We start from the raw sequence: 27,574 nt of genomic DNA on the forward strand, positions 1-27,574 counted from the left end.
TTATTATTATGGTAGATTTGTACTTACAGACAAGTACATCTGGAGGAGCTCAAACAACAGGAAGCAAAAACGAGCAATTATCGCCATATAGTCGATAGTCAAAGTTGATGCATTTCAGTAGTATAGCTTGCATTAAATGAATCAGCGATAGCATGTGTAATACTTTTATTAGAAAATAATTTCGAAAAATCGGTACCAAGTAGTAATTTTATTAACCTAATGAAGACCTAAGGTCTAAGGACGTTCATCGTGACAGTCGTAATAATTAGCAGCAATTAGCCGAACGTTCATAACACGTACAAAGCAGTCAAATTTCAGGTGTCAGATTTGCCCCTATGGCGCCACTACTGCCCTATGACAGTGAATCGTACTCGGATTAGTGTTTCAAATTTTTCGAGCGCAAACTTCACTTATTTAAACTATTAGATAGTTACTGAACATGAGTCAACTGAGGAGTAATCAACGTCCAAAAACGGATAGCTATGTTCTATAAAAGCAGCACTAACCACTGTGAGTACAAATGGTAATATTAAATAGTTGAGCTATCGATAGAACCACTTTAGTCTACACAATTCGATATCAATATATTGTACACTTGATACAATCTTATCGTCATTTTCAGTCTAGAATAAATTTTCTTTGCTCATCCCAGTGGGGTAATAGTGTGTCACATCGCTGAACTTGAACCGGCCGTTCATCGATATGAGAGATAGTAAACACAACACTTGTGACACATTTTTAAACTTACTATATTACTAAGAATCTATAAAAATTCAGTTTGTACGACAACGATATTAGTAGTCTCACTCTTAATAAATAAAAAAGGCCACTGCCTAGCATGGCTTGGCAGTTTACTTTCATAGCCTTACCTAATTCTGTAATAATTGAATAATTGTTACGGGTAGCTGACCTGGCATATTGGAGTTGGGCCCGGGCGCCATGGCGTTAAGACCGTTACTTTTGCGCTGCGCGCGGATGGAAGAAAAGTGTTCGGCGGCAGAGAGAATTTCACGTTTGGCAGCTGCAACATCCTCCTTTCGACCCGTAACGACGAATACCGGTTCCTCGCCTCGAACCGGCGTTTTGATGTATGTATTTGTCTTTGCTCTAAGAGCCTTAATTTTGCAGCCTGAAATAGAATAGCGAAAGCGGTTACCCGAACAAGTAAACGAAAACAACCTGCATCAGACTGCTTGCTTTTAGCTCCGAACGCTGCCTCGAAGAAGATGTAAGATTTCGTCTTGTTCCAAATTTCAAACAAAACACGTCCTATAAGCCATGTAAGATAAGTAGTATAAAATATATCATAGTTCATTTGCAGAGTCTCTAAAAAAACCAGAAACAGAGAGAACGTGTATATGAATTTTTTGAAACACCGAAATGAGTATGTGCACAATTACCACGCACGTGCGTGAAATAAATAAATATCTATCGGGTTTTTTGCAATATCATCGTGACATTGCGTCGCTACTGTAAGCTAGGCTTATTGACACACTCAATTAATTAGCGCCCAATAAAAATAAAGGGACGTAGACAGTAAGCTGGATAAAGTAAGGGAATGGAGATTGAGCTTGCGTTTTTTTTCTAGAGAAATAAGAGTAAAGACATTTGAGAATTTACTAAATACATGTTATTGAGCTTCCTGGGCTGCAGGCATAGAAGACAGTCTCACATAAGAAGACCGCTACCGCAGCTAGCAGGCCTGGAGCAAGCTTTCCGACAACACAGCTAGCTAGAGTATGGCTGTGTCTTACTAATTAAAAGTGCTAAGGCAATGAAATGATATCACACCGATATTTATATACATCGTTTCAAAGTCTTATCAGAAAAGGAGCGAATTTTATTCTATAGTGTTAGCTACATTACTCGAGTAGTAGTGTAGCAGAGCAACGTGCCAACGAAATATTGGCTTCAGACAAAGATCTGTGGAAAGAAATTTAATCGTTTTTAATAATTAACAATAAAGTCATTGAACCAAACGTTTATTTCCGTTTTGCAACGGATGTACCTGCTTTTTACAGAATATTACAGAAATTAGTTCGATGGATGAACTACACCCGTGAATGCATCTTCGAGCGCTCTAGCGTAGACAGAATATAATTTGTGTATCAACGCCAAAAGATAACAAGATGTTGATATTAGACCAAAAAAATCTGAAGGTGGTCCTGGCTGCTCGCTCATAAGCACTCATTATATATGTGTAATAGTTGTGAGACAACGCAGAAATTATTAATAGATATTTTTTGAAGCACTAAATAACAGTATACTAATGAGACATAAATAGGTGGCTTCAGCTGCTTTTTACGTAAAGAATGAACACTTGCAGATTTCAAGGGAAGCATGCAGAATTTCTGGTAATTGTTTTTAATGATAATACGAGATTCTGAGAGTTATTGCCAGCGCACAAAAATATCTATTAGGAGCCGTAATACTCTATTGAACGAAAGACATATCGTTTACAAACCTATATATGGTTCCAAAACTACATATGAGTCTTGTTTATTTTTTTAGGTAAAAAAAACCCTATTGGTTTTTATCTTGAAGAAGGATCAAATGATTCCAGGGTTATTTTTAGGGATAAACAAGCATTCGCATAATTGGTAAATATACTTTTAACAAGAAAAGGATATTCTGTAAATATATCTACGCACGCGAGCGTGGCCTTCCGCAGTAGTAACAGCAGCCGTTGCTGCTGATAATCAGAACGGGGAAACCGTGTTTTGTTGTTAGGGCATTGTTGCAGTGCATTCTATAATACTGAAGTGCAAGATGTAAGATAATTTCGTTTTACTACTGTAACAAGGTCATAAAGATATAGAAATGTTAAAGATAGCGTGTCTTCTCAAAGACATATTCGATACATGTATACTCTAAATTTGATAAGGGATAGAAATCGAATCATCAGAAATTTTATTTAATTATGAATATTCGAGTGTTCATCCTTTATTACGCTATTTAAACAGCAATGGCAGTTACATTGTTAGGATCACGACGAAACTGTTGTTAAGGGAAGGAAGATAATAAAAGAAGCTCCTCAGCTAAGACAACGCGTAGCTCAAGACTAAAGACTGCCACTGGTTACTTCCTAGTTATCTGCATTGATTCATTGAGTCCGTGATAACATGGACTATGTAATGATAATAGCACCACACGCGGAACGCTAAAAACACCTACATTGCTCCGCCTTTGTCAATTTTTATTTTCTATACCTACTGTTCCTGTCATTGTCATTATTAAACATGCACACTTATGTGAAAGAGAACTGTTTAGGAGGTAGACTACAGGAAACGTCTAAATACAGCCAAATACTTGGCCAAAAATATGTGTCATATAAATGATAGGTCTTGTCCATCTTGGCGTTGCCGCCATTATATGGAAGTGTACACTAAGCATTAAGAAAGTGTTGATTTGAAATATTATATAACACCGAGAAGTCGCACTTCACCAAAATAACGCTATTGGTATTGTTGTTAAGTCGCATGGAAGTATGTCTAAAACTCTACCCACTGGTATAGCCTGAGGCCAAATCACTTTTACTTCCTTCGTCGTGTAAATCAATCGATGGCCTTTGTTGATTTACGAAAATGCTTAGAGTAGTTTAATAGTTAATGGAAGTAAGTGGCGTAAGAGTGCACACACTCTCAAGTGGTACTTCTAGACAATTTTTTCAGTAGCTCTAACAACCTTATCTCGTTTGTTAGGTGTTGTTAACTAGTTCTTGGCTTTGGTAGGAGGAACTGCTATGGCCAATAGAGTTTAATTTTTATTAACCATTTCACCAACATTTTGTTAAGCAGTAATAGTCGATTTCTTAAACGTGTCCTCACATAACGGACAGCAGAACGGTCAGGGTAAAAAATATGATGAATACGCACAATACATAAATTAGAAGCTACTTAGACGCATAGCACGAAAGTAGAATGCTTGTGAGTGGAATCAAGCGTACTTACGAGGTTACTATCCTGTTTCGGGTAACAGCAACTCCAAATATCATCTCTGATACCGAAGGCCTGATCGAAGTGCTAGAATCGCCAGTAACTGGCCCGAAGCTGGGCCGATAACGCCCATGGTTCAAGACAAGCTGGCCGCTCTTGCACTCCGCTAATCACGGGACTGTCCCAGACATCACTCACTTATAACGCCACTTTATATCTTGTACAAGGTTAGCATCAGCGAATATTTCAATTGGCCTTGTATTGACAGTACCTTGGGCTACAAAACGACATGTTAGTGACTCAATCAGCAACTGAGTCTTACAAACAAGGGAAGAATGGAAGAAGGGTTGAAGGTCTGCTAAGGGAATATTTTAGAAGCGCGCACATTTAGCCATCCCACGGGTAGTGCCTTCGGACACTTGTCTATGGAATGAGCAAACGTCTTTGATATGCAAAGCACTGAGGGGTTCTCTATGTTCGAGGTACTGCGGTGCCTAAAACAACCGCAACTAAACAAAGTGACGGAGTCGACTCTGACCCGCACTTAAAAAGTGCGGATGACGTGTTCTTATGCTGGACACAGCTATTCAATGTTTGCTTACAACCAAGGATGGATGTTGACTCCTTACCAGCAAGTTAAAGGAACTCGTTGTTGAGCGTTATAGCAAAAGAGAAAGGTAGAATGCCTGACCCATATTTACGGAGGGCGACCGCGAAGGAAATCTGCGGCTGCTACGAGCTTCTGGTACATTTCGTCACACACTGGCTGACGAAATTCCCTCGAAGTTTGTTGATGCATTTTGGCTTAGCAGGACAAATGATTCTCAGATACAAAATGTTGATTAAGTCTGCAGAATGTGGCATTCCATAAAACATGCTGCTCTTGATCAGGACGATGCTACAAGAGAACTGGGTGAGCATACGTAATGAAGTGGCCCGGATGGAGCCGCTCATCTACTCAACCGGCGTCATACAGAATGATAAGCTGAGTCCACTACTGTTCTCGCTGCTTCTCAGTGATCTTCCGTTCCGTGTACAAGACTCGGCGGGCAAAGTAAAAACCATGCTTTATGCTGATCATCTTGTCATCGTTGATAGCAGTCGGCTTCATTTCCACGAAACTCTCGTAAAATTGGCAATCCACGTGGAGGAGACTGAACTATCGATCAACATAGACGAGACAGAATCCATGAAGTTCCGCCTTGCTGCTTCCTACACGTTACACAAGGGCAAAACGTCCTTGAAGCAAGTGAACGGCGTGCAGATACGTGGGGATAGTCTTGCCCTCAAACGGCTGAACATTCGCGGAGCCCATCGCGGATAGAGTAAAGCGAGCAGTAGTTGGAAGTGTGAGAACAAGAACAGCTTTAAGACTTTCTTCATAAAGAGGTTTTTTTTTTCAAAATAGAGGTCAGCTAGTTCCTTTGTACGAAATTATTTGAGAAAGACCTGATCGAATCAAGCCTGCGTTCCTAAAAAGTGCGCCATAGGACTGCATTACCAATTGTTGGACGTATACACATATCTCGTAAGCAACACACCGGTATCTGTGAAGCATCAAAGACGTGAGTTCCCCGCTACCTCTGGCTACTCAGAGTTCTTTAGTTTATGGGAGAGAAAGATGGTGGAAATCGATACTACTTTTATAACGTAAGAGCGGTGACTAACGAAGCGTGGAAAAGCATGGACACAACGTTTCGTGGTACATGCGGTTTTTATACATTCTTTGTGAGATTGTGGGTTTTTACTTGCCTTATGTTACGCGCATCTGTACAAGACGGGTGTGCAATATGCTGCAAGTGCCACGCGACACCATGCGCAACAATACTCTCGCTAGGTAGTCTCTTTAATCGGGAACATCTTCGATCTCGAGGTTTCGAAATTGTGATGTTTTGAGGCTAAAACTTTAAAAACTTTGACGCTTTACAATTTAAAATGAACACTCCTGAATACATCCGTTTACACAATGCAACTATATTTTCATAAACACAAATATTACAACATATTCTGTAAATAAATCTATACGTAATGTCTAGTGGTGATATACATAATAATATATATTCCGACGGAATTTTAGTAATTAGCCGCAACCGTATTTATAAATATATATGTGAGTGCATAAACGACCATAATAACATAAAAATTTAAGGTGACCTGACAGCCATTACTAATTGCTCTGACCATTCCAAACTAGCATAAAAGCTGAAAGGGTTAGGTGGAAGTTTGAAAGGAACAAAACAATGGCAGACAACGGAGTGACAAGTTTGTGCTCTCTCCTTCTCGTGTGAGATCATAGAGACGGAACATATCCCTTGCGTCGTGATACGGCGAAGATTTTAGGCGAGGAACGCCAGATCATAACACGGAGAAACGAATGTAATGCTTGAAAAATAGCCACAAAGTCAAAAGGCGACGAAGTCAATGAAGTAAACATTGGACGTGCTTTTACTGATTGGCACGTATAGAATCTGCACGTATACGTCTGCTCGTTCTGTTTTTTTCGTTGTTAGGAACAGGATATCGCAAAGGCTGAAGCGGATACTAACAGGATTTTATGCCATTACTTTGTGACGTCTGATTTTTGAATCTGCCGATACACTTCGGGCATAGTAAAACCCATACAGTTGCTGACAAAGGCTTTCGTTTGGACTAGTCGGGCATGCTCGTTTGGTATATTGTTCTTATTTATTATTATAAGCAACGATTATAGGATAACTAGAATCACATTACAGAAACGCGTTCTGTTGTACAGAAGAGCTTCTACAAGCAGGCAGAGACGGAATTGTGTTAATCTACAATCAAAATGAAACACCAACTTTTTCTAACCGCGTACACGTGCGCTTCTGAGCAAAGCTTTTATGTGTCATTGAAGGGGGTGCACAATATGTACCCCCGGTTTCCTAGCCCAACACTAGAGGAAAAAATAAATTTGTAATAAATCTTCGTTTTCTTTTGATTCTATCACTGCATGAAGGTACCCGTTAAACTCCACGACAATGAAACAATATTTCCAAAAGCATTTTTAGTTTTTCAAATGTAAACTATTAAACTGTCGATGTATTGTAAAGACGTGCTTCAAATGACCCTAGCGCTGTTTGAGCTCCTTCTAGTAGCTGAGGCAGTAGTAAAGCTGGTATTCCGCGCCAGCTTTGCTTGTCTCGCGTATTCAAATCTAGAGATTCGAGCATCGATCTGACAGAGAGTTTTCAAACAGGAAGGTTTCGCACTGTTAAAGATTCGGATAAAGACCGCAAATCTGTTAGGTGCTACCCTTCTAAAGTAAATCAAAAATAGCAATCTGGTACCTTATTTCTGGTATAATATAATCTGGTACCAAACAGCTTTAAGGATGTGCAAAGGTTGCAGCGATATGTAGGTACAAAATAATCGAATCGAATGATGCGTTCGAAGTGAAGGCCATGATCGAAGACGTCTGATCGCAAGAGACGCGGCAGTGCAGGAATCCATGTTTCCAATGAAAAAGTCATCAATTTATGAAAGAAAGGAGAGAAACACGGATTCAGGCGCCTTGATCACCAGGCCGAGCGTGCACATTTCCTAACAATTGTAATGAAATAAAAAAAAAACTGCATCGCCAGCTTAAATGTATTTCCAAATGGATAACACGCGCGCCTTTAGAACTTTCACAAATGGTAACGGCAATATAGAAAATGAATTTTTAAAGTTTAGCGCTAAATAGTATTGATGAAATACACGGTATATGATACTGTTCGCCACCCATATAACATGTGATTAGTAAAAAGCGTTTTAATTATTTAGAACGATTAATAAAGATCCATACAGATACAAAGCATTTTCCATTTTTTTTTTTTGATTTGATTCATAATCAAAGTTACATATCAAGCATCGAATGGTCAACTGAACTAAGAATTTAATTTCAGTTTTACTCTTTTTTAATTAAATTAAATTACAATTTTTATTTAATGGCCAGATTCGTCATCATAGGAAATGTGATGCAACTTGCACGTTGATTCTTGGTCACTTAAGAAAAATTAGGTTTTCTACATAGCGCTTTCAAGCTTCATTCACCTGCTACATAGAAAAGTTTTCTTTTGACCAACACTCGGCCGGCTCTTAGGGCCTTCAGAACAGTGCCACGGCTGATGCCGTGAGACGCACACGCTCGGCCTCGTAAACGTCACGTATTCTCTACGTGTTTTACCCGCTTGACATTCGTGGCATTTTCTCTAATTTTGCACACATATATTCCATCTTCATCAGGTTCTTCTAACAACTTGATATCTTGAGGCAGTGCTCGTCGCTCACAAGTTTATATTTTCTGGATCATTCATATCTGTATCTTTAATGAACTTCAGGTCCTCCTTTGCTTTGGTCTTCTTCACTCTGTCCAATATTTTTAAGAAAACCATGCAGCATCAACAGATTTGTGATTTACACTCAAATTTCTCACTTATGTGACTAAGATCTCTGTAAAAGTCTTCCCTACAGAAGCTTCGAACACCCGCTATAAGGAAAATAGGCTTTTGATACCAGTTTTGTTAATGCCTTTCCCATCTCTGAGGGACCTATTGCACATACAGGCGGTGATCTGTTACTGCTTCAGGTGCTGAAGTGCACTGCCATGTTTTTTTAATGTCTCATAGCTAAGTAGCTAGCCATCTTTTATATATTACTAGCTATTACTAATTGGTACAAATTTTCGCTCTATTTATTTAACTACCACGTCCGGATTAAATCATACGAGATCAGTATCAACGAGTAAAATTATTACAAAACTGAATTTTCCGTTAGTTTTCGCAGTGCCCTTAAGAATTCATGCCAGGGGGTTTATACTTGCCTTAAAGAACCGTGTGAGTGTATCATATATAACCCACTGTCGGTACGTTGTCTAAATTTTGCTATTGAAATTATGATTATGTAACACATAATCAGTGGGCCCATTTCCTCCAGAAAGCTCGGAATTGAATCAGCAGCAGCTAGATTGCGATCAGGATTCATTTGGGAAAAGGGTCGATTAAGTCCGCTATCACAATTCTTCTCTTGATATATGATTTGCCCTTAAACGTTTTCCATCGGTAAAACGTTTTCTCTTTGCTTTAATGACAACTGTTTGAGCGAGTCACCTTATCAATGTCGATACAGGGGGCAACGATGATTGCGGAATTGCTGACACCACTAATATTGATGATCATAATGGTGATGGGGGCGTATCGCCATCAATAGCTGATCAGTGTTCGCACATCGAGCGACTGCTGCTGTTGCCGCCGATTCAGTGCTGGTGGCCAGAAATACTGCCTCGCCATGCTTGCGTTAATACTGTGTATGGGGGAGGGGGTGGCATTTAGATTGGATGGGTTCGTGGGATTTCGTAGTATGCAGCGTCAGTCATTGCCGAGATCGCTACCACTGCCAGTACGACTATTACTCCTTTGGCTGTTGGCAGTTGCTATGCGATCTCGGCCATATTGTAGCGATGCTTGCTGTTGTTGTGCCAGCGATAATACTACCAACAACAACAGCTGCTGCTCCGGGGCATTAGCTGAGCTGTAGTCGCTGTTGTTATTCGAATGGCTTGGGGGGCTGCTGCCACTGCCATTACAACCGCTGTTCGGTTACCCGTGTGTACCAGCAAGTATTATCTGTTTGCGCCGGCGCGTTGTCGTTTATAGACGCGTCGCGATGTTGTTGTTGTTGCTGCTGTTATTTATGTGGCTGTCGCCACGGCCAACGTCGCTGCGGCTGCTGAGGTGCCGCTGCTGCTGCCTCTGACTGAGAAGCGTTGAATGAGGCCGCTGTCAGGCCGAGCCAGAATGACGACGACAGAGAGGCAGCGTTGTCGTAATTGTTGTTCCTGCAGCAGCAGCTGTTGTTGTTGTTATTGTTGCTGCTGGCACTGGCATGACGGCGCGTCCACGGTAATACACAGGCGTGTGCGTCCATGCGCGCGGGTTCTTGGCCTCAAGCGATGGCGTCAAGGCCACCTCTGCGGCGGTCGTTCCTACTGTTGCATGTATATACAGTGACTATATGTAAGTAGGGGCCGAAACAACAGCCGCAGCAACAGGCACTAGGCGATATATGACGAAGACAAGCGTCACACACACACACACGGACACAGGCGCGCAGAATACGCGTGCGGTCGACGCCAACAAAGGAAAGACTACACATAGGTAGACAGAGTGAGAGACATGAACGCCACAGAGAATATTGACAGATGCCCATAGAACGGCTGTGTGTGTGGGTCGCTCGCTTCTTGGCCGGTCGCCGTCCGTCAGCCCGTCTGTCTATCTCTGATCTACCGATCTGTCGCTTGCTCGGTCGGTGGGTTCGACGCTACCGCTGCTCCAGCACACGCTCCTATACGATGACTGCTATGGCGATGGCGACGCTTTGCCGCTGCACCGCAGCCGCACTGGTAGCCGTCGCTAGGAGCAGAATCGGCGACGGCGGCAGTGGCACCATCACTCTCAGGACATAGCGTCTTGCTGTTCAGCTATATGGCACAAATAGTATCATATGATTGTGTACGTACGAAGTGTACAAAGTGAGTGAGTATAGCAATACTAACGATGACGACAGGTGTTTGTGTGTGTGTGTGTTCATGGTTCGGCTAGTATGGTCTGAAGCCACAAAATCATTAGCGAGGTACAGTAGAAATAGCTTCACCCTCAGACTTGAAGAAAAATGATAGCGAACAACAGACAATCGGTGACGGCGGCCCGCCATCCGGCCGTAGAAACGACCGATTTACAACGACAACAACAATACTAAACCTCCTGCTCTTGCACAGGAACAAACATCGATGATGCTACTACTGCAGCAAAGCCTATCGAAAAGATAGTTCTAGTTTCACCCAACCCGAAAACTTCTACTCTAACCTTGCGAACACCAAAAATCATTTCATCATTGAATTGCAACAATGCTTAATATCCAATTCATTGCACAACATTATGACAACAATTAGTATAGCAGGTGCGACTACATTATTACCAGAGTAATTATCTATTTCTGACAATATTTGGAATGCTGCTTTGTCATTTTCGTTGTAATTCATGACGGTATGCAGTGCAGTGACGGGAGAAGGTCAAGCGTTTCGACGACGACGACGACGACGGCTAATAGTGTTGTGATGGAAATCACAGCATTAGAATTCTCTTGTTGCATATAGGCAAGAAATGTCAATGCTGTGATCACCATCGCCGGCAGCGAAGGCACCATTATAAAAGATACAAGCTACAGTCCCTGCCACGACCACTGGACAGGCAAAAACACTACCGGTCGGAATCAACGACTTCTATCTGAAATGGCACAACTTCAATCTACTACATTAACATAGAATGGCAGCTGCTACCGCTGCCGGTTATGTCAAATGGAACAGTATGGCGATGGTGGCTCCAAGCGAAGGCCACCGTTACCGCCATCGTCGTCGACAGTTTTCACCAACAATTTAAGACCAATGTTCTTCTACCTATCTAATAACCAAAGGACAAAAGCGGCGTCTTTAGCAGCAGCAGTGTGCTGTTATAGACGTTGTAGCGCTAGCCAGGTTTCGGGGCTGGCAAACGGATGTTGTAGGGTTAGTTACTACGAGCTCCGCGTAACCCCCACGACCAGCAGCATACCACAAAATAATAATAAACATAGATTTGAGCCTCTGCTAAAATTCCTTGTGAAGCTGCTATCTAAGGATCTCAAGGTAACAAAGAAGCCCTGATAAACATAAGTGTTTGTCGCCTTGCTGTTATGGCTATCAACATCAAGCAATCTTCGATTGCTCAATGTAACTAAACCAAGGGGGGGATAACCTTCCGTGAACATGACCAATTGAATTGGATACGGTTGCTTTGCTTTTACGCATTTTTTTTTTTTATTTAACTAATAAACACCAATAAAAAAAAAAACAAATTAGCTTTACTGAATACTATATATATATATATATATATATATATATATGTATGTACATACAGCACACAAAATACGGTACCTAAATCGACACTAAACTCGAGGGAGCTATTTTTTTTATAACACGTGCGAGTTAAGCGCCTATCTTTGATGTGGGATCAAGGCCTATTCTTTTTAGAGCCAAAAATCAAGCTTATCTTGGTGAAAAACAATCTGTTGTGTTTGCAATTTTAGCGAAAATGCTCTACTATTTAATCTTATCGCATTAGAGAAATACTTGAGCTCAAAAACCTCCTTTTTTTGCTTAAAATCGACACTCCATGCCCTTGCCAGTTTTCGTTCGGCTTCCGTGAGGCAAATAGAAAGATCTATAGGGCTCGAAAATTCATCAAGATAGTTCAAAAAACACTTCTGATACACCTAGACTTTTAATACAGAAATTAGGAATTGTTATTGGAGAGGAAAATATCACTTGTTCATTGGGTCTCCCAGGTAAGTTCCTTATAATTCGTTTTTTTTGAAACTTCTGTACTTCTTGATTTGAGACTTCTGATTATATTCTGGACTTTTTCGTCGTTTTAAGCCCCCAAAAATTTTTGGACTGCTATCAGCTCGACATTTTCATTCCGCTGGAACTTCTTACATGTAGCATATTCGAACGATAGTTTAATAAATTTATGCCTATAAATATTGCTTGATGCATGGTTAGTGTTAAAAAGTTATTAAAAATTTTGAAAATGAGTAGTGGTGTAGGATCCAAGTTGAAGCCGTAATCACGCTAAATGCTGGTTGTATAAAATAAGGATGAACGTCAGCAGTTTATTAGAAAGCATAAGATAAAGTTTTAACTTAGGGGGTGCACCCTGTTTGTCTTAATGCAAGGTACGTCTTTTTACGCATATCAAAGTAATATATATATATATATATCGGTTCGCTTCTTTCCGTTTCGTCCGTACTGGCCCGCTTAATCAAAGCTAGCCAGGACTGACGTGACAACTTTCTTCTCCTCTCTCTCTCTGTCCAGATCTGGCTAGTTGTCTGACTGAGTGGACAGCTAGCCAGATCTATTCGTGCCTTTGTCTGCACTCTTTCTCCATCAGAGCCAGCTGGCTCAGTCGTCCGTCCGTTCTTTCGCTCACTGCTTGCCTGTTTTTGGCTGCCCTTGAATCCTTCAGCTGTTGCGCTGATTCTGCTACTGCTGCTCTTGCAGTAGTACCAACTGCTACACGTCGGACTTCGGTTATTCCTTATGCCGACTATGACGGCTCTTGTCGATTTTATAGAACCTTGGCCATCAGTCAGCCAATCACTCACGCGACGATAACATGCCGGCGGCAGCAACCACAACAACAGCCACTTCTGCGTTCTGTTGTTGTAACAGGTAAGCGAGTAGACACACAGATGGACGGACAGAAGGGCAATACTAATGGCCCTGACAGACGCAATAGTACTACCTTGTTCGCCATGCCTGTAATGGCACTGACATTCACACTGAATCAGCAACGCTTAGCTATCGTCGAAGACCAAACTGTTGCTGCTGCTGCTGGGGGACCCAGCAACCACTGCAACCGTTGGCGGCGTCAATCCTAGTGCATAGCCAACGTCTCAAAAGCCAAAGCCTTGTCTGTTGCCACTCCACAACTATTGAGACTACGACGACAAATACGCTATAACGACAACAACAATGCGGACGTCGATGCTGTCGACGGCTGATGCCGCGCTGCCATTACACTACCATTATCAATATCGAAGAGAATATGAAAGGTTGTACAATCATAAAACACACAACAGCATTGAATCACGCAAACAAGCTTACATCAATTACTGTTACTGCTACACCAGGATAGCCTAAAATTTCAGCACAAAAGTTACTTGGAATAATCGGTGTGTCAACATCAACGACATATACTACACAACAGTTGTACCTAATTATGTAAGATTTGGGAATACGATATTCATATATCCTGTCCTAAAAAGGCCTAGCATTGGGAAAATAGATGTATAGCTGGAACGAGGAACAATATTCTAAGTAACGTAAGAGCCTCAAAAAATAAGCAAAAGAAGCAAATGCAAAAATATCAGCATAATGGCCAGATATAATGTTAACGAATTGTTGCAGTACCATGAAGTATTAAAGATACTGACGATGGCAGACAAACACATGCCCATATGGCGCGTATTATATATATCCGTTGGAGAACTTCACTGCAATCTGCAATGAAGTCTCGGATTCTCTCCCTCCCCTTCTCTATATATATGTATACACCTGTGTGTGTATGTTGACATAGCTTTCTCTTCGATATAGAAGCACTAGTATTTTTTTTATTTAGCATCACCAGTTATGTAAACAAGACAGATATGGCAAGGTCCTGCAGGGTTTGTTTGGGATTTTTCGAACAAACCTATGAAACGGCATGGCAACCGTACGAGCAGCCATTAACCTTGATAATACTACCTTATTTTTCTTAGTTTCTTAATTGTTCTTTATTACTTATTTCCCTGAGGATTAATAGTAACCCTGGTTAGTAACGCTGCGAACGGTTCCTGCATTTGGTCACTTATTTCTGCATGCCATTATTGCAACTGCTAGTATTTATTATTATTTAGTATTCCACACAATTAGTAGCCGAGAAAAGCTTAGCGTAGGGCTTCTTTTCCTCTTCCTACAATCCTCTTGTAATCTTATGATTTGTTCATACTACGAATCAAGTAAAGCCGAAAGTTCAACAAAAGGTACGGACCCTTACCCATAACAAGCCAGGAAAACTCATTGCTAAATAAAGCTAACAACAACAAACGGATCAACCAACTGATCCGCTAGTGCACTGCTGCAAACGCCGCACTAGCTTTATTAGGCAGATATATATTATAGACGAGTGGAAAGTCGAGTCAATATAGTGACTATGATGTGTCGACTTTTCGCGAAAGACCTTTTTGTGGCTTTCGTTTGGTCGAACAGAGTTTTTTCGGCATTCTCAAGCACTTTTTCTACATTCCGTCTTACGGTACGCAAACGAAATTTTTAAGGATTATAATTCATGGACTCAGCCCTTACGGAGAATAAAATCGCTTTAGAACCCGATATATAAGATTTCACGACTCGACTATCTAGACAGCGCTTAACCGCTTCTGCTTTGGGGGTAACAATCATTAGTAACGAAATATTTTCAGTGTCCCAAAATAACTTAGTCTATTTTCAAACAACTAAAGATATTGTTAATCGGAGAAGGAACCGTTGTAAAAGAGGTTACCTTTGGATTTCTTGATATCCTCAGAATGTTTTCCTTTGCATAATAGTCTCTCTCAAACGATAACTGTTATGTTTTACCGTAAGTAAAGGCGTTTTTTAAACGTTCTCTTTTTTGCTTTACCTCTCCATTACTTGTTTAATTCTCGAGTCCTCCGCTCCGTCAGTTCGTTTTTATTGTCCATTGCGCAGTGCGATTTTAGGTTCTATTCAGGCTCAAAGACGGAAGTTCCAGGTAAAAAAAGAGCAATTTCGATGTCTACTCTGCCTTTCGTCGAAGTTAAAAAGCTGCCAGAGGAGCTTGGGATATCTGTTGAGAAGGCTGCTCGAAAAGATTTGCTAAGCTTTTTGAAGCAGGATTAAAGATTGGATCTTGTATCTGGTAAATGTATTTTACTCGCCGGCTGGCCGCCATAAGTCCTCATCGACCTGGCAAACAACTCGTTAATTGGCCTAGCAGATAAGCTGCGAACCCTCTGCTATTGTAAGGCAGAAATTAAAAACCTGGATGCGTCATATACTAAGTGAACGTCACAACGAAGCATTGCTTCATATTAACCCACAATGTTTTGCCCGGTACATACCACCAAGCGGCTACAATGACAAATTTCTATACGGAGTCGTCACGCGCGACCAGAAGCGGTGTCTCCACTTTAAACTGGTGACTTAACGAAATAAACGGGTGTCTCTATGAGATACGCTCAATTTTGGAGTCAAGTCGGATTTTTATCCGAAACTACTATTTATATTTAGTTGAACTAGGAGAGTCTTACACATCGGGAAACGTTTGAGAAAAATAAAAGGTCAATAAAGATTTGTATATGACCCAGTTGCATTGAGTAAACGACGTTATTTATCAGAAAAGAACTGGTAGACTAAAGGAAATCATCCTTCAATATTCCTTTGCAATCAGAATCAAATCAGTCGGGAAAATACCGTATTCTCCAGATCTTCCACTAACGGATCGCCACTTTTTCTGATCACTTGCAAAATTTATAGTGAAGATAATGTAGAAAACAAGTTAGGCAAGTTATTCAACACTAAATCTGAACATTTTTAGCGAGAAAAAATAAATAAATCGGTGACAAGACACGAAAACATAGAAGACCGCGAATACACAATGAAATAATTTGTCGCCAGAATTCGAGTAAAACTGCAACTGCATTTTTGTTAGGTACATTATATTACAGCATAATACCAATGGTACATATACTATGACCTGCTATTAACATTGAACTTTTTAAAGTCAATGTCAGGCTAATATTCAGCTAACATCTATATTTAAGCAGTTAGTGAATGCAGCCGTACTGTGGCAAGGTTGGGTGGTGTTGTAATGGTGAGATGTGTAGCAGTTACTCCTAATGTATGACTTTATTTTTTGTCCCTCACTTTCAATTGTTTCAGGCTTATGACCTGGGCCTCACAAGAAGGTGCAACAACAGAATCATCATCAGTAGGAAAAGAAACGAGGCGGAGAGATATAATATTCACATTCGTTTACTTGTCTTCCTCTAGTTGGTCCTGTATACGGGTCTAACCAAAGCTGGAGACAGGGGCGGTTTATCCACTACTCCTTCCCTGAATGTAGTACACTCACATATCCACCATCAATCCTTGTCCATTGCCTTCGCCTTGGGCAGCTACCCAGTGATGGGTGGATGGGTAGATGGCTATTAAGCCGCCCCACCGTCTGTTTGGCCCACCGCCATCATCAACGCCACTATTATTACTTCGACTAGTACTACAGCCATCGGCGTTTCCACCGTTGCTACAGTCGCAACTACCTCGACTACGACTACGACGACAACCGTCACCACCAGCGGCGCGGCCCCATCCGCTTAAATTCAACCAAAGCTTACCCCAATTGCATTCCCTGTGCCTATTCCAAGTCGTGACGAGCGAGGGACAGAGCACGAACGAACGAGGAATATGGGGCAATACAAGCCCGGCCGGCTTCAGAAGCGGCTTAGCAGCAACGCAGCGTGCTTCGCGTAGGCTGTGCCAGCTGCTTGGCGGCTACCAGGAGAGGAGCTTCCGGCTCTCACTGATGCAGACAAGCAGCCGAGACCGGCCCCGCTAACCTCCTGCCGGAAGAAAAGGGAGACACGGGACAGAAGGAGGAAATGGAGGCAGCCGACCACAGCTCCGCAGCAGCAGTCGCAGCTGCAGAGCCTAGCAGAATCGGCCGACGATGACGGCGACAACGGCCGCGCGACTGGTCCTCCTCCGGCGCTCTTTAGTGACGATGCTGCAGGTTGCCGGGCCTTGATGGGGCGGTAAAAGGGAAATGAATCTATTGTAAGTGAACGGCAAAGCTTGCCCCAACCCCATATATCTTCATGGTGCCCCTCATATGCCTGCATACCCCTTGACAGCCTCTGGCAAATATCCTGAAACAGCTTTTCTCCGGGGCAACAATCCTCTTATTCTACCTCACTCTGGCAGTTGGCGGCGCTCCGTTTTCCCTTCGCTTTCCAAGCGGAGAGAAGAGAGGTGGCGAGAGGATTGAACGGCAATCGGAACCAAAAAGCCGCTAGGAGCCGGCAAAGAACAGCCGCCCTTCGCCTCTGGCGCAGACTCCTGCTTTACACACACACACTCGCACAGAGGAACGCAGGCAGACGGCCACGCACCATACATACACAGACACACAACTAGCTGCCTAGATACTCATGAGCATACAGTAAGCGAGAGAAAAAGATCACTCCTCATATGACGGTGCTTCTACCAGTGCTGCCACAGCTGCTATGCTGGGTGCGTGAGTAACTGCATGTGGGACTTGAATGTGTGTTGTGTGCACGGTTGTGTGTATATGAGGGTCCCTATCTGTCCGTTCCCTGCCTATACGTTCCCTGCCCTAAGGCAACATCAGCGTTTGGTCATTCGTTGCCTCTACGTAAAACTCCTTTTCTCTCTATTTCGTCGCTCCGTAGTATCATCCTGCCTCAACACCATCACGCCAGCAGGCTGAGCGCCCTGAACAACCGGCCAGCCGACTGACTGATGTAACTCAGCGGTGTCGGTGCAGCCGCCGCGAGAAGGACACAAAATGCCTAGGAATCAGGAAAGAATCGGGAAGAACAGTGAGTGCAAAGGAAAACTCTACGGGGAGAACTCAGTGGTGCGGGGTTTAGGGGTGGAGGAACGACAACGACTTGTTTGGGATGGTTGCTTGGCTGCTTGATCTGTTGAAGAACTGGGACGAAGAGACACAGAGCTGGTGAAGAAACAGCATAGCAGCAAGCTTTTGCCGGAGCTTGGCAAGAGCGGGTACTATGAGTAGTGGCTGTGATAGTGAGCTTGTTCCAAAGAGGGAAGGAACAGTTAGAGAAAGCAGAAGAACATAGCAAAGCGATGCAGCAGCAGCTGTAGTATATAGACCAAGTGGCTTGTCGGTCGGCTGGCCTCCAAAGGTGCACTCATCCACTCAAAAGGAGGTGCGCGGTCCGAGGCTAGCTGAAAGTTGAGGAATAGACGGCATAGGAACTGTGCCTATATGTCTGTATGTACCGGCTGATAGCTAAAGGGAAAAGGCAAGAGAGTTTTAAGCTTCTCAGGTCTCCTTCTAGACACCCCGTGCGATGGTGATGCTGTTCCATCGCTACCATACTAGCACCTGCAGCAGCAATAGGAGTAGCCCACCAACGCTTCCACAGTCACCACCGTTACCATCACGCACACACACATTATAGTGGTCCGTCAACTGAACAGCCTATACCGACCTACCGACAGACCGACAGCTGCTCTGGACTCACCCTATCGTTTCCAATGCTTCGGCTTACTGCTGTTGCTATTGTTACTATTACTTCTCAGATCTCGGCGCTACCATTACCCCCTCGCCCCAGTCGGTCGCCGCTTCGTTCTCCACCGGCCATTCTCCAATCTGACCTCCCGGACTATCACAGTGCTGAAGTTTTTGAGCTCCTACTGCCGTTTGTACCACGTGGGCAACCAAGAAAATCCAATATTAATAGTTTGGAAACAACTTTCATCGTTAAAAATCTGTCCACATAAATATGAAATTTACCCTAACATACAAGAATAGACCAATGAAAGTAATATTTTCCTGTAGATATACCTTATATACTCCGATATTATTGACAAAATGAAAGGTTAGAGGATTCGTCTATACCTATATGACCCCAATAGTCTCATTAGTTGTAGCACAGACGTCAATTAAGGATATCTAAAATATCGTTTGTAGGTAGCGAAGACACCTCCGTTGTAATACAAGCTCAAATCAATAGCGGAAGACCATTCAATTGCCGTCGAGATTCGAAGAAAAGCAGAACAGAAGGAAGACATTACATGCCTTCCTTCCGAAATAAATGAAAGTAGGGTTGTTCACTCGCGCCACACGCGCGTGGCACACATCATTCGCCGAGCTAAACAACACGACTTCAACTTATTAGAAACAATTATACGACTACAATGATCCTCAATAACAACGATTTTCACGCAGACAAACTGCATGGGTCGTTGCAGAAGCTACCTTGTAATCGGTTGAATATTTCAGCACAAAGTTTACAAAAATATATATAGTGTATAGTTGTTCTTTATACACTAAAGTATCAATTCATATTATACTCTCCGATTTGCCGATTTGCTCGAACTAAAACAAACGTTACAAATCAGACTCAGCCCACCGTCGTGGTCGTTTACATCGTCGTTAGTTGGTTGGAATTGAACAATAGAAGACTCGCATTATAATTATATTTAATTATTATATTAATATTATAATAATATACAAACTATATACTTGTCTTACTCAGTAAAAATAAATTTGACCAGATAAGTATTATATATCAAAATGAATATTGAACAAGTTAAATCAACTGAAACAATACCAGTCCCGTAACGAAACAACATACAATAAAACGCACTTCAACAAAAAGATGCCCAATTATAATAGTAAGCCGGTAACAAGTCGCCTTAACGACTTCTCAATATTTACTAATCGAACGGATGACCCAGAATCTACAACAGAAATAATGCGTATTCTACTTTGATTATCCTCTACCTAATTCTCAATTTAAATGTTAATTGAACAAGCAAGTCTTAATGTACCAAAACGATTAAATACGGATTGTGCAAAGCTTTACCATACAAAAGAAATCAATCAGCAAAGAAAGCTCAGACAACTCAAGACTCAAAACCAAGTGCTTTATACTGTAATTAATATTCTTTTTCTAAATAGGAGGCGTTTCAACATGGCATACTTTATAAAATATCTACGGAATTTCACTATAACACTCTAAAGAAATATCCTTTGAAGTTAATGTCTAACTACTAATAAAGATACTTACACTTATAATAGCTTAGTCAAAGACTAAACCGGCAATGGTATGTACCGTAGGATATAATACAACAACAGGTAACATTGTACACTCCTTGCGAAAGCGGGCAAGCGGCCCAGTATTCCGCTTCCCATAAGTTGCTCTGCTTATTTGGCGACCAATAGCCGCGCGTTTAACCCACTTCATTCATCCTCGAGACAAAGATCCAAACACCTAACGGCAGCGGCAGTCCCTGACGGGGGCAAGTGGTGCCGTCTTATGGACCGAGTACTGACAACAAATAGACAGGCATCCTCGCCCGACGGCAACTCTCTGCTATTGGCCGGTTGATGTATGTAGGTCTACAGACCAGAAAAGGCCGGAACCCACCAAAAATGAACCAGGCATTTTCATTCAGACCAGTGAACACCTTTATAGAATCTCTTTGTAGCTCACTAAACTTTGCGCTAGTGAATTCCTGTCATCTAACCTTTTAGCATATTATTTGGTTAAGGTTTGAAATTCGGAAAGGTGCCTGTGTAACCCTGGTAAAGCTGCCGTTAAAAGCAGGTGGTAGCCATATTAAACGGTTATGCTTTACATAGCAGTTCTCTTTATATCAGTAGCGTCTTAAAAAAAGCTTCTTTGGAAAACAACAACATCAAGGCCACAAAACCATATTTAGATTGAATTCCCATATACACGCAGGTGTCAGTAGCATTCCATTTGCCCCAAAATGTTTGAGATTTTTCAGAGCCGCTGCTGCAGAACGAACAGTTAAATCACGAGGCATAACGCAAATTGTAAGTACCCTATATTCCATATGTACCTTACTAGCAGCTAAACGTCTAGGACATTTTATTCGATGAGTAAAACGTAAACCAGACATCCTTATATATATATATATATATATATATATATATATATATATTAGTTCATGAATACACTTGATAAATGCTAGTAATTCTGTTGACTAAACAGACTGTGGCAATGCCATGTTTAAAGATAACAAATGCAAAATTAAAAGCGAGACGAACGGCTGGCCTACGTGCAGCTAGAAAATAAATCTGCGTCAATTTTGGCTTAACAAGTCTCGACGCAAGATTTGAAGATCACTTGGACTTTTTGTGCATGAATAATAAATGACACTCTTTTTATTATTGTTTCTCTAAAAGTACTTAAGGAAGCAATTAACATTCCAAAGCTTTTGTTAACTCGTTATTCTTTTTTAACACAATTTAAGCGGTTACAACTTTTGTTGGATCTCCTACATTGATTAGGTGATTTAATGGGCTCAATATATTTAAAGGTAAGAGGTTCCAGACATTTAAAACAAGTTTAAATTGACGAGTAAATTTACTTGATCTTGAGCTCAGATCCATAAAGTGTGATCCGAATACAAATGCGGATGATGACCTCCTATTTATGCAAATGTAAGATCAAATACACTAATTAGGTACTATTATTGCATATGACACTATTAAAATAACCCGAAGTAGTTCATACGCCGATCCGGAAACTAAGCCTAACCTCTATTACAGCGGTCGCCTCTTTTTAAAAATAGAAATGCACATTCGTAATGTTAACTTTCCATAGTTTTACAAACCCGGATTATGTGGCTGCAGCCTACAAAATGCAGCCGCTTTGGCGCCCAGCTCGTTGTTTTCTCCAGACAAGACCCCCTCTTCTGCGCATCCGCGCGCGCGCGCGCCAGTAAAAATGGCGGCATCCGTGTGCATCATCAATTCCAGCACCATAGATACGACCACGCATGTGCCCCCAATTCCTACGATCGTACACCACCATCATACGATGTGGAGACGGTCAAATCATAACAATAACAATAAATATGGCTAGGGGCATCAATGAACGCCGTTTTTTGAGAGAGCCGTTCTAAAAACCAAATACAAATTTGGGCTTGCAGGGTTTTCATATATAATGCAAAAAAGCTCGTTCATAAAATAGATTTTGACAGAATTTGCAAGATTTAGTAGGGCAATAAGGTTTTAGTAAATACTTCCAAAATAAGATACGATCGGTCACTCACCTTGACGGCCGACAATTTCTGCGACGTGTTCGGAGCTGGGAACAGGCACGCACTCAGTGGTGTTTTGGGATTTTTTAGGACCGGCGCCGTTGGCTAATGGCTGGCGTGTGGCGGCTTCCAGTTGATCTGGGGTTGCCCCGGTGGTAAATCCGAGATCAGAGGCGCCCGTCTGATCAGTCCCATGGACCGTTCCAGTGGGCTGCAAGCCCAGCATGGACAGTTCGAGCGCCAATTGTAATGCTCGTTGGTCCTCAAGTCCGGCCGAGCCCGACCGCTCCATATCCGATGAAAACAACGCGGCAGGCATATTGTTGTTGCTTCTTTTCTCGGCCTTGCGGTTGTTGCTGCGGTTAGTTTCAGCAGATGCTGTTGTTGTGCTTGTTGTTACTCGATGCCTGCTCCCTCTGCCGACTGTTATCAGCGACGGCCAGAATGCGCTCTGTGTACGATGCGAGAACGATGGGGCTGTTAGTTGATGCAAAATTTCTGTTGCTGCTTTTTTCGTAGTGTAAGGTTATAATCCAGTATAGAGAAGGCACACAATAGATAACAAATGGTCACCAAAACACCAATGAAAGAGGGTTAGAACCATCCTCTGTTTTAAGCCTGGCTATGGCAGAGCACAAATCCTTCTCCCTCGACGCGACACCGCTTTGCTCACTCAAGGAAAAAGATACGCACGAATAGAAGCAGTTGTAGGCGGCGTTCGGAGAATCGAGACGAAGAGTACGAATAATGATTGAAAAACAAATGCAGTAGTTTAAATGCTGTATGTATGTGTACACCATTAATCAGTAAAGTTTTATATAATTATGTTTTTCTTTGTCTCTCTTCGGAGCCTTATTGTTCAGCTATGCTGCTGTTCTGCCTCAGCGAAAACGCTAGGAGCAAAACACACTACGTACACACATGGACGAAGAAGAAGCAAGAACGGATCACCGCATGAAAGAGACGATCTAAGTTGGCTGCCAACGGCCAGCAAGCCCACGACGAGCCCAGCAACCCCGGGATTAAAAATCTAAGCAACTGACTCGCTGTACTCGATCAGTTAGATCAACTAACTTTTCAAACCTTCACCGACCTGCCCACAACCCCTTTCGACCTACTCTCCTGAACAAAAACTATCTATTGAACCAAACCACGGAGCCACTGATTGCAAACCCCACTCATAAAATAGCAGAGAATCACCAGCAAAAGCACCAGAACAAGCGGCAGCATGCATAGAAAAAAGATAGGCAGTCTTCGACTGCAAGGTACCTTTCTCACACTCACACACACACACATTTCGAAAAACCACCTACCGCAATATCGAATACGTACAAACAATAAATTAGAAAACATCAACGAATGTCGCATTTTAAGGATAGTTATTGCATCCCCGCTCAATAGTCGTGATCTGGAACCGTCACCTCAGCAGTATCAATCGGGTTCTCCTACCACACGTCTGATATTTAAAAAATAGTCAGCAAAACCAGCTAAACGATCTTGCATATAACACGCACGCACCAATAAATTTGATAGATTCACAAACATCTGCAAGCGTTCGTTATTCATCTTGCTAGCGAGCTATTTATTATTGCTATTTCGAATCGTTTATAATGTTCAAATAATATGCAATGGTGCGCTTTGCATTATATTTAATTACACTGTTTTTAGAAAAAAAACGTTGCACTGGTTAAAGGGTAGAGTGCGCCGTTTTCCATTATCAACGCGAACAGACTGCGATTAGGTATTTTATACCGATCATTATTAGCACGATATTGATCAGGTCATTTTTATTTACCCTTTTTTGAAGACAAACTCACTTAGATTAGGACGCGCGTACCCAGCCTATCAACGTTCGTTAATTGAACAGGCTGCTTCGTTGATTCTCAGCAGCGACAGCAGCAGCATCACCGGCAGCACCAGCTCAGGTCCTTTCATGGGCTGGCTGCGTGTTTCTGCCTGACTAGTTAGTTCATCAACATGACGACGATGATGATCCTGATCACGATCATGACGCTGCTGCAGCAGTAGCGGTTTGGTTCGTTCTCAAGCCGAGAAACGAACAAAATAGTGGCTGCTGGCTGATGGTAAAGGAACGGGTGATGGATGAATCAAGTAGAGAGTGGAAACAATGTAGACGGCTTCCATGTGTGCGTGCGTGTGTGTGTGTTGAATTGAATTGTATATGTATATTATTGTCTGTTACGTTTACGTTTCCAGAACCTCTTTTGTACTCGATGCTTGGGCCGTTGTCGACATCGTATGATGGTGGTATTTCAGAGTTTATTCCCGCTTTTGCAGCGCAGCCTACGAACGTGGTCTACAGACTTGCTGACGATGTGTTATGGATAGTAACAGCCAGCAAACGTATCTTCCGGTGAAGCGAATTTCTTAGAGAAGCTCTCTCAAGCGAAAAGTAATGAACAGGCAAAGTGCCTATACAATATACGTATTTTTGTGTCTGTCTGCCTGTTTATAAACAGCACACCTGCTTTATTACGGCATAGCTTCAGCACCGACAAGAATTGAATGAATGAGTGAGCTACTTATCGTACAATTTACATCGCCATCATCGGTATCGGCAGTAGAACTTAAGCTAGGTTCACTCTTGACCAAGCTGACCACCGTTGTCATCACTCGACTCATGATTCGGATATTCGGATACGGATACCTGCACAGACGATTACTTGTACGCATTATCCGAAAAGACAGATGCACGATAGAAAAATAGCACTGAACAATTCATGTTGGTGCCCTCTCGTCGAACGAGACTGAGTTAAACACACAGATCAACATGCGAGTATGCATGAACAATTCATTCTTTGGCGTACTCCTTTGTTCATTGCACCGTGTGTATGGGATGCGTGCGTAAGCAGGTAAAACTGTTGGTGTACTTTTGTATAACTAATATTATACCTCTTATTATATTATCTCCAGATCAGGTCCGTCGATGTTCTCCGTCGTCGTCTCCTTTGCCTTGCGCTAGGAAGAAGGTTATCACATTGAGCTGCTGTTGAACGCTCTCGAGGTCCTCGTCTTACGATATCCTCTGGTTTGCTTATTTCTGATGTGATTCAGATCGGTCTATGAAGAATTCTAGTGCTGCTACTTCTGCTAGACGCAGCAACGATGGAAGCGACTGTAGTCCTTATTCCGCTGTGTGCTTATCGACGTGTAAAATGATGTCGAAATAAATGAACATTCTCACTGCGGCAAATACAAGAAGACGCACTAATGTCGGTCACCTCCGCATTTGATTTTCTTTATCACTTATCAACACCAGACGACAGGCACAAGCACACGCGCACACAAACCGCCGCCAAAAACGCTGACAGTGAAGAGAGACACACAAGAAACGAAGACTGACTGCTTAATGAGATAGAGAAAAGAGTTGCGGACCGCGTATCCGTTCCCCTGTTCTCCCTGTACTTTTTTTCGCCTGACGACTTTAACTGACAGCAGCAGTAGCAGCAGCAGCAGCAGCAGTTGTAGTAACGATAGCAGCAATCTCGGAATTGAATTGGTTCGTTGGTGTAGCTTGACTTTTCGATGTTTTTCTGTTATGTTTTTTCCTATCCTCTTAATTCTGGCTTGTCGTTTCTTATTTTTGTCGGGCGTTCTGCTTTGTCGTCCTCGTTTCTGAATTTACTGAGTTTTCTACTCACTTTTTTCTTTATTTCATACTGTTGCTGTCACCTCGTCTCCTGTGACGACGCCGACGCCACCTCGTCGCCTGCGTTGCTACACACACTCTGCTGCGCTTCTGCTGCCGCTCGCTCGTTCTGCGCGCCTCTCAATGACGACGACCGACCGACCACTCACTGTGACTACGAACGACGGGAATCCAGCTTCGCCAGCAGCGCAGCGGCGACGGCATCGCAGTCATGGGCGCGATCAGTAACCCGCCAAACCCTCAAAGAACAATCGACTAAGCCGACTCACAACCAGCCACACTGTGGACCAGCCGGCTAAACGACGCGGTATCCCGCTGTCTCCCGCCCTCCGCGCAATCGACTCGCGCGCCCAGCTCACAGCAGGCACAACAGAGTTCGAACGATCAGCATTGCAGGGAGCCGCCAGAGCGCCGTTGCAGCATCCGCCGCTTTTTTAGCGGCCGGCCGCGGTGGCTGTGTGCGTGAGAGAGAAACAAACCGTCCTTTCCATTTCGTCGCTGCGATCGCTGCCGCCGCAGGAGATGCAGCACACCAGCAGCCGGATTAGGAGTTCCAGCAGCAGCAATGGCTGTAGTACGATGGTGCTTGTGCGTGATAGAACGGAAGAGATCGACCCTTTCTCTTCGACGAATGGGAAGGAAGCGTCCACGCAATATAGCGCCATCATCGGCAACGCTAATCATACGAACGAACGAAGTACCGCAGGCACAGGTTCGTCCAACCAACTTCGAAGTTGCACCGTCACCATCAGCTCCTTATCTTTGGGAGTTCGTGCGGGCTCAATCGCACGTACAGCAACGTACGTGCAGAACAAGGTATACAGAGACGACCTAAGCCTAGCAAAGACGGGCAAACATCGCAACGTGTTCGCGCTCTCAGAACATGGCCATCACGAAATAAGTCATGGGTCGGAGCTTGTAGGCATGAACTGCTGCATTCACGGGCCTTGCTTCACTAAATAGGGCCGTCTATGATCAAACGCATATAGTCCTTGTCAAATATTAAACATCAGCAACAACATCAACAACAAAAATTATATTCATTCATAATTAGATTCGCATTAGTCAACCAATAACAATTTTTCAAGATCTAACACATCTGTCGATTTTATTGACAAAGATGCCCCTGGCAGGTTCTAGAAATGTCTATGCAATAAACCTATCCGGAGGGAGACAGGCAAATAATATGCTGTCCGATACAGTTACAAATTTTCTCTTGCAGTAGCAATTTGTGCTTCATGTGAAGCTTCATGGCGCCAAATATGTGCTACGCAACTCAACGTTTGCTTCTGATCTTCAAAAAACAAAGCATTTAATATTTGTTAATTAAGAATTGCACATTGTATCTACATTCAGCTTCCGCATTTGAACCCTAGTTTGATTAATTTTAAGTCGATCTCAGGTTTTTATGAAGTGATGATTCCCAAAAAACGTCGAAAGGATTAGATTGGCAAAGAGAGAGAATGAAAAGAGATCGGTCGGAAAGTAAGAGATACTAAAATTTGTTTTAGATTTAGTTAATTACCG

General features: G+C 42.5%; 1 protein-coding gene and 2 long non-coding RNA genes across 5 annotated transcripts in view; 2 read left to right on the forward strand and 1 right to left on the reverse strand.

Moving 5' to 3' along the window:
• LOC111264692 (RNA-binding protein MEX3B) overlaps positions 1 to 26,238 on the reverse strand; it is a 34,461-nt gene extending 8,223 nt beyond the window's left edge. The window contains exons 1-4 of one of the 3 annotated variants that reach the window (XM_022840779.2): positions 25,291 to 26,238; positions 22,390 to 22,828; positions 21,949 to 22,128; positions 911 to 1,129 (exon numbers count right to left, since the gene is read on the reverse strand). In XM_022840779.2, coding sequence (XP_022696514.1) covers positions 911 to 1,129; positions 21,949 to 22,128; positions 22,390 to 22,696 — 706 coding nt within the window. In that variant the 5' untranslated portion in view covers positions 22,697 to 22,828; positions 25,291 to 26,238. Of the gene's footprint in view, positions 1 to 910; positions 1,130 to 21,948; positions 22,129 to 22,389; positions 22,829 to 24,194; positions 24,850 to 25,290 lie in introns of those variants that run through there. The other 2 variants (XM_022840780.2, XM_086970153.1) reach the window with 2 other exon arrangements.
• Positions 7,168 to 11,822, forward strand: LOC147752920 (uncharacterized). Its single transcript, XR_015312762.1, has 2 exons — positions 7,168 to 10,562; positions 10,984 to 11,822. It is a non-coding gene; the product is annotated as an uncharacterized LOC147752920 (long non-coding RNA).
• LOC111264693 (uncharacterized) lies at positions 25,213 to 27,355 on the forward strand. The gene is made up of 2 exons (XR_002683000.2): positions 25,213 to 25,250; positions 26,223 to 27,355. It is a non-coding gene; the product is annotated as an uncharacterized LOC111264693 (long non-coding RNA).
• Positions 27,356 to 27,574: the final 219 nt, after the last annotated feature.

This window comes from Varroa jacobsoni, unplaced genomic scaffold, assembly GCF_002532875.2.
Source record: "Varroa jacobsoni isolate VJ856 unplaced genomic scaffold, vjacob_1.0 scaffold_885, whole genome shotgun sequence".
Classification (NCBI taxonomy): domain Eukaryota; kingdom Metazoa; phylum Arthropoda; class Arachnida; order Mesostigmata; family Varroidae; genus Varroa; species Varroa jacobsoni.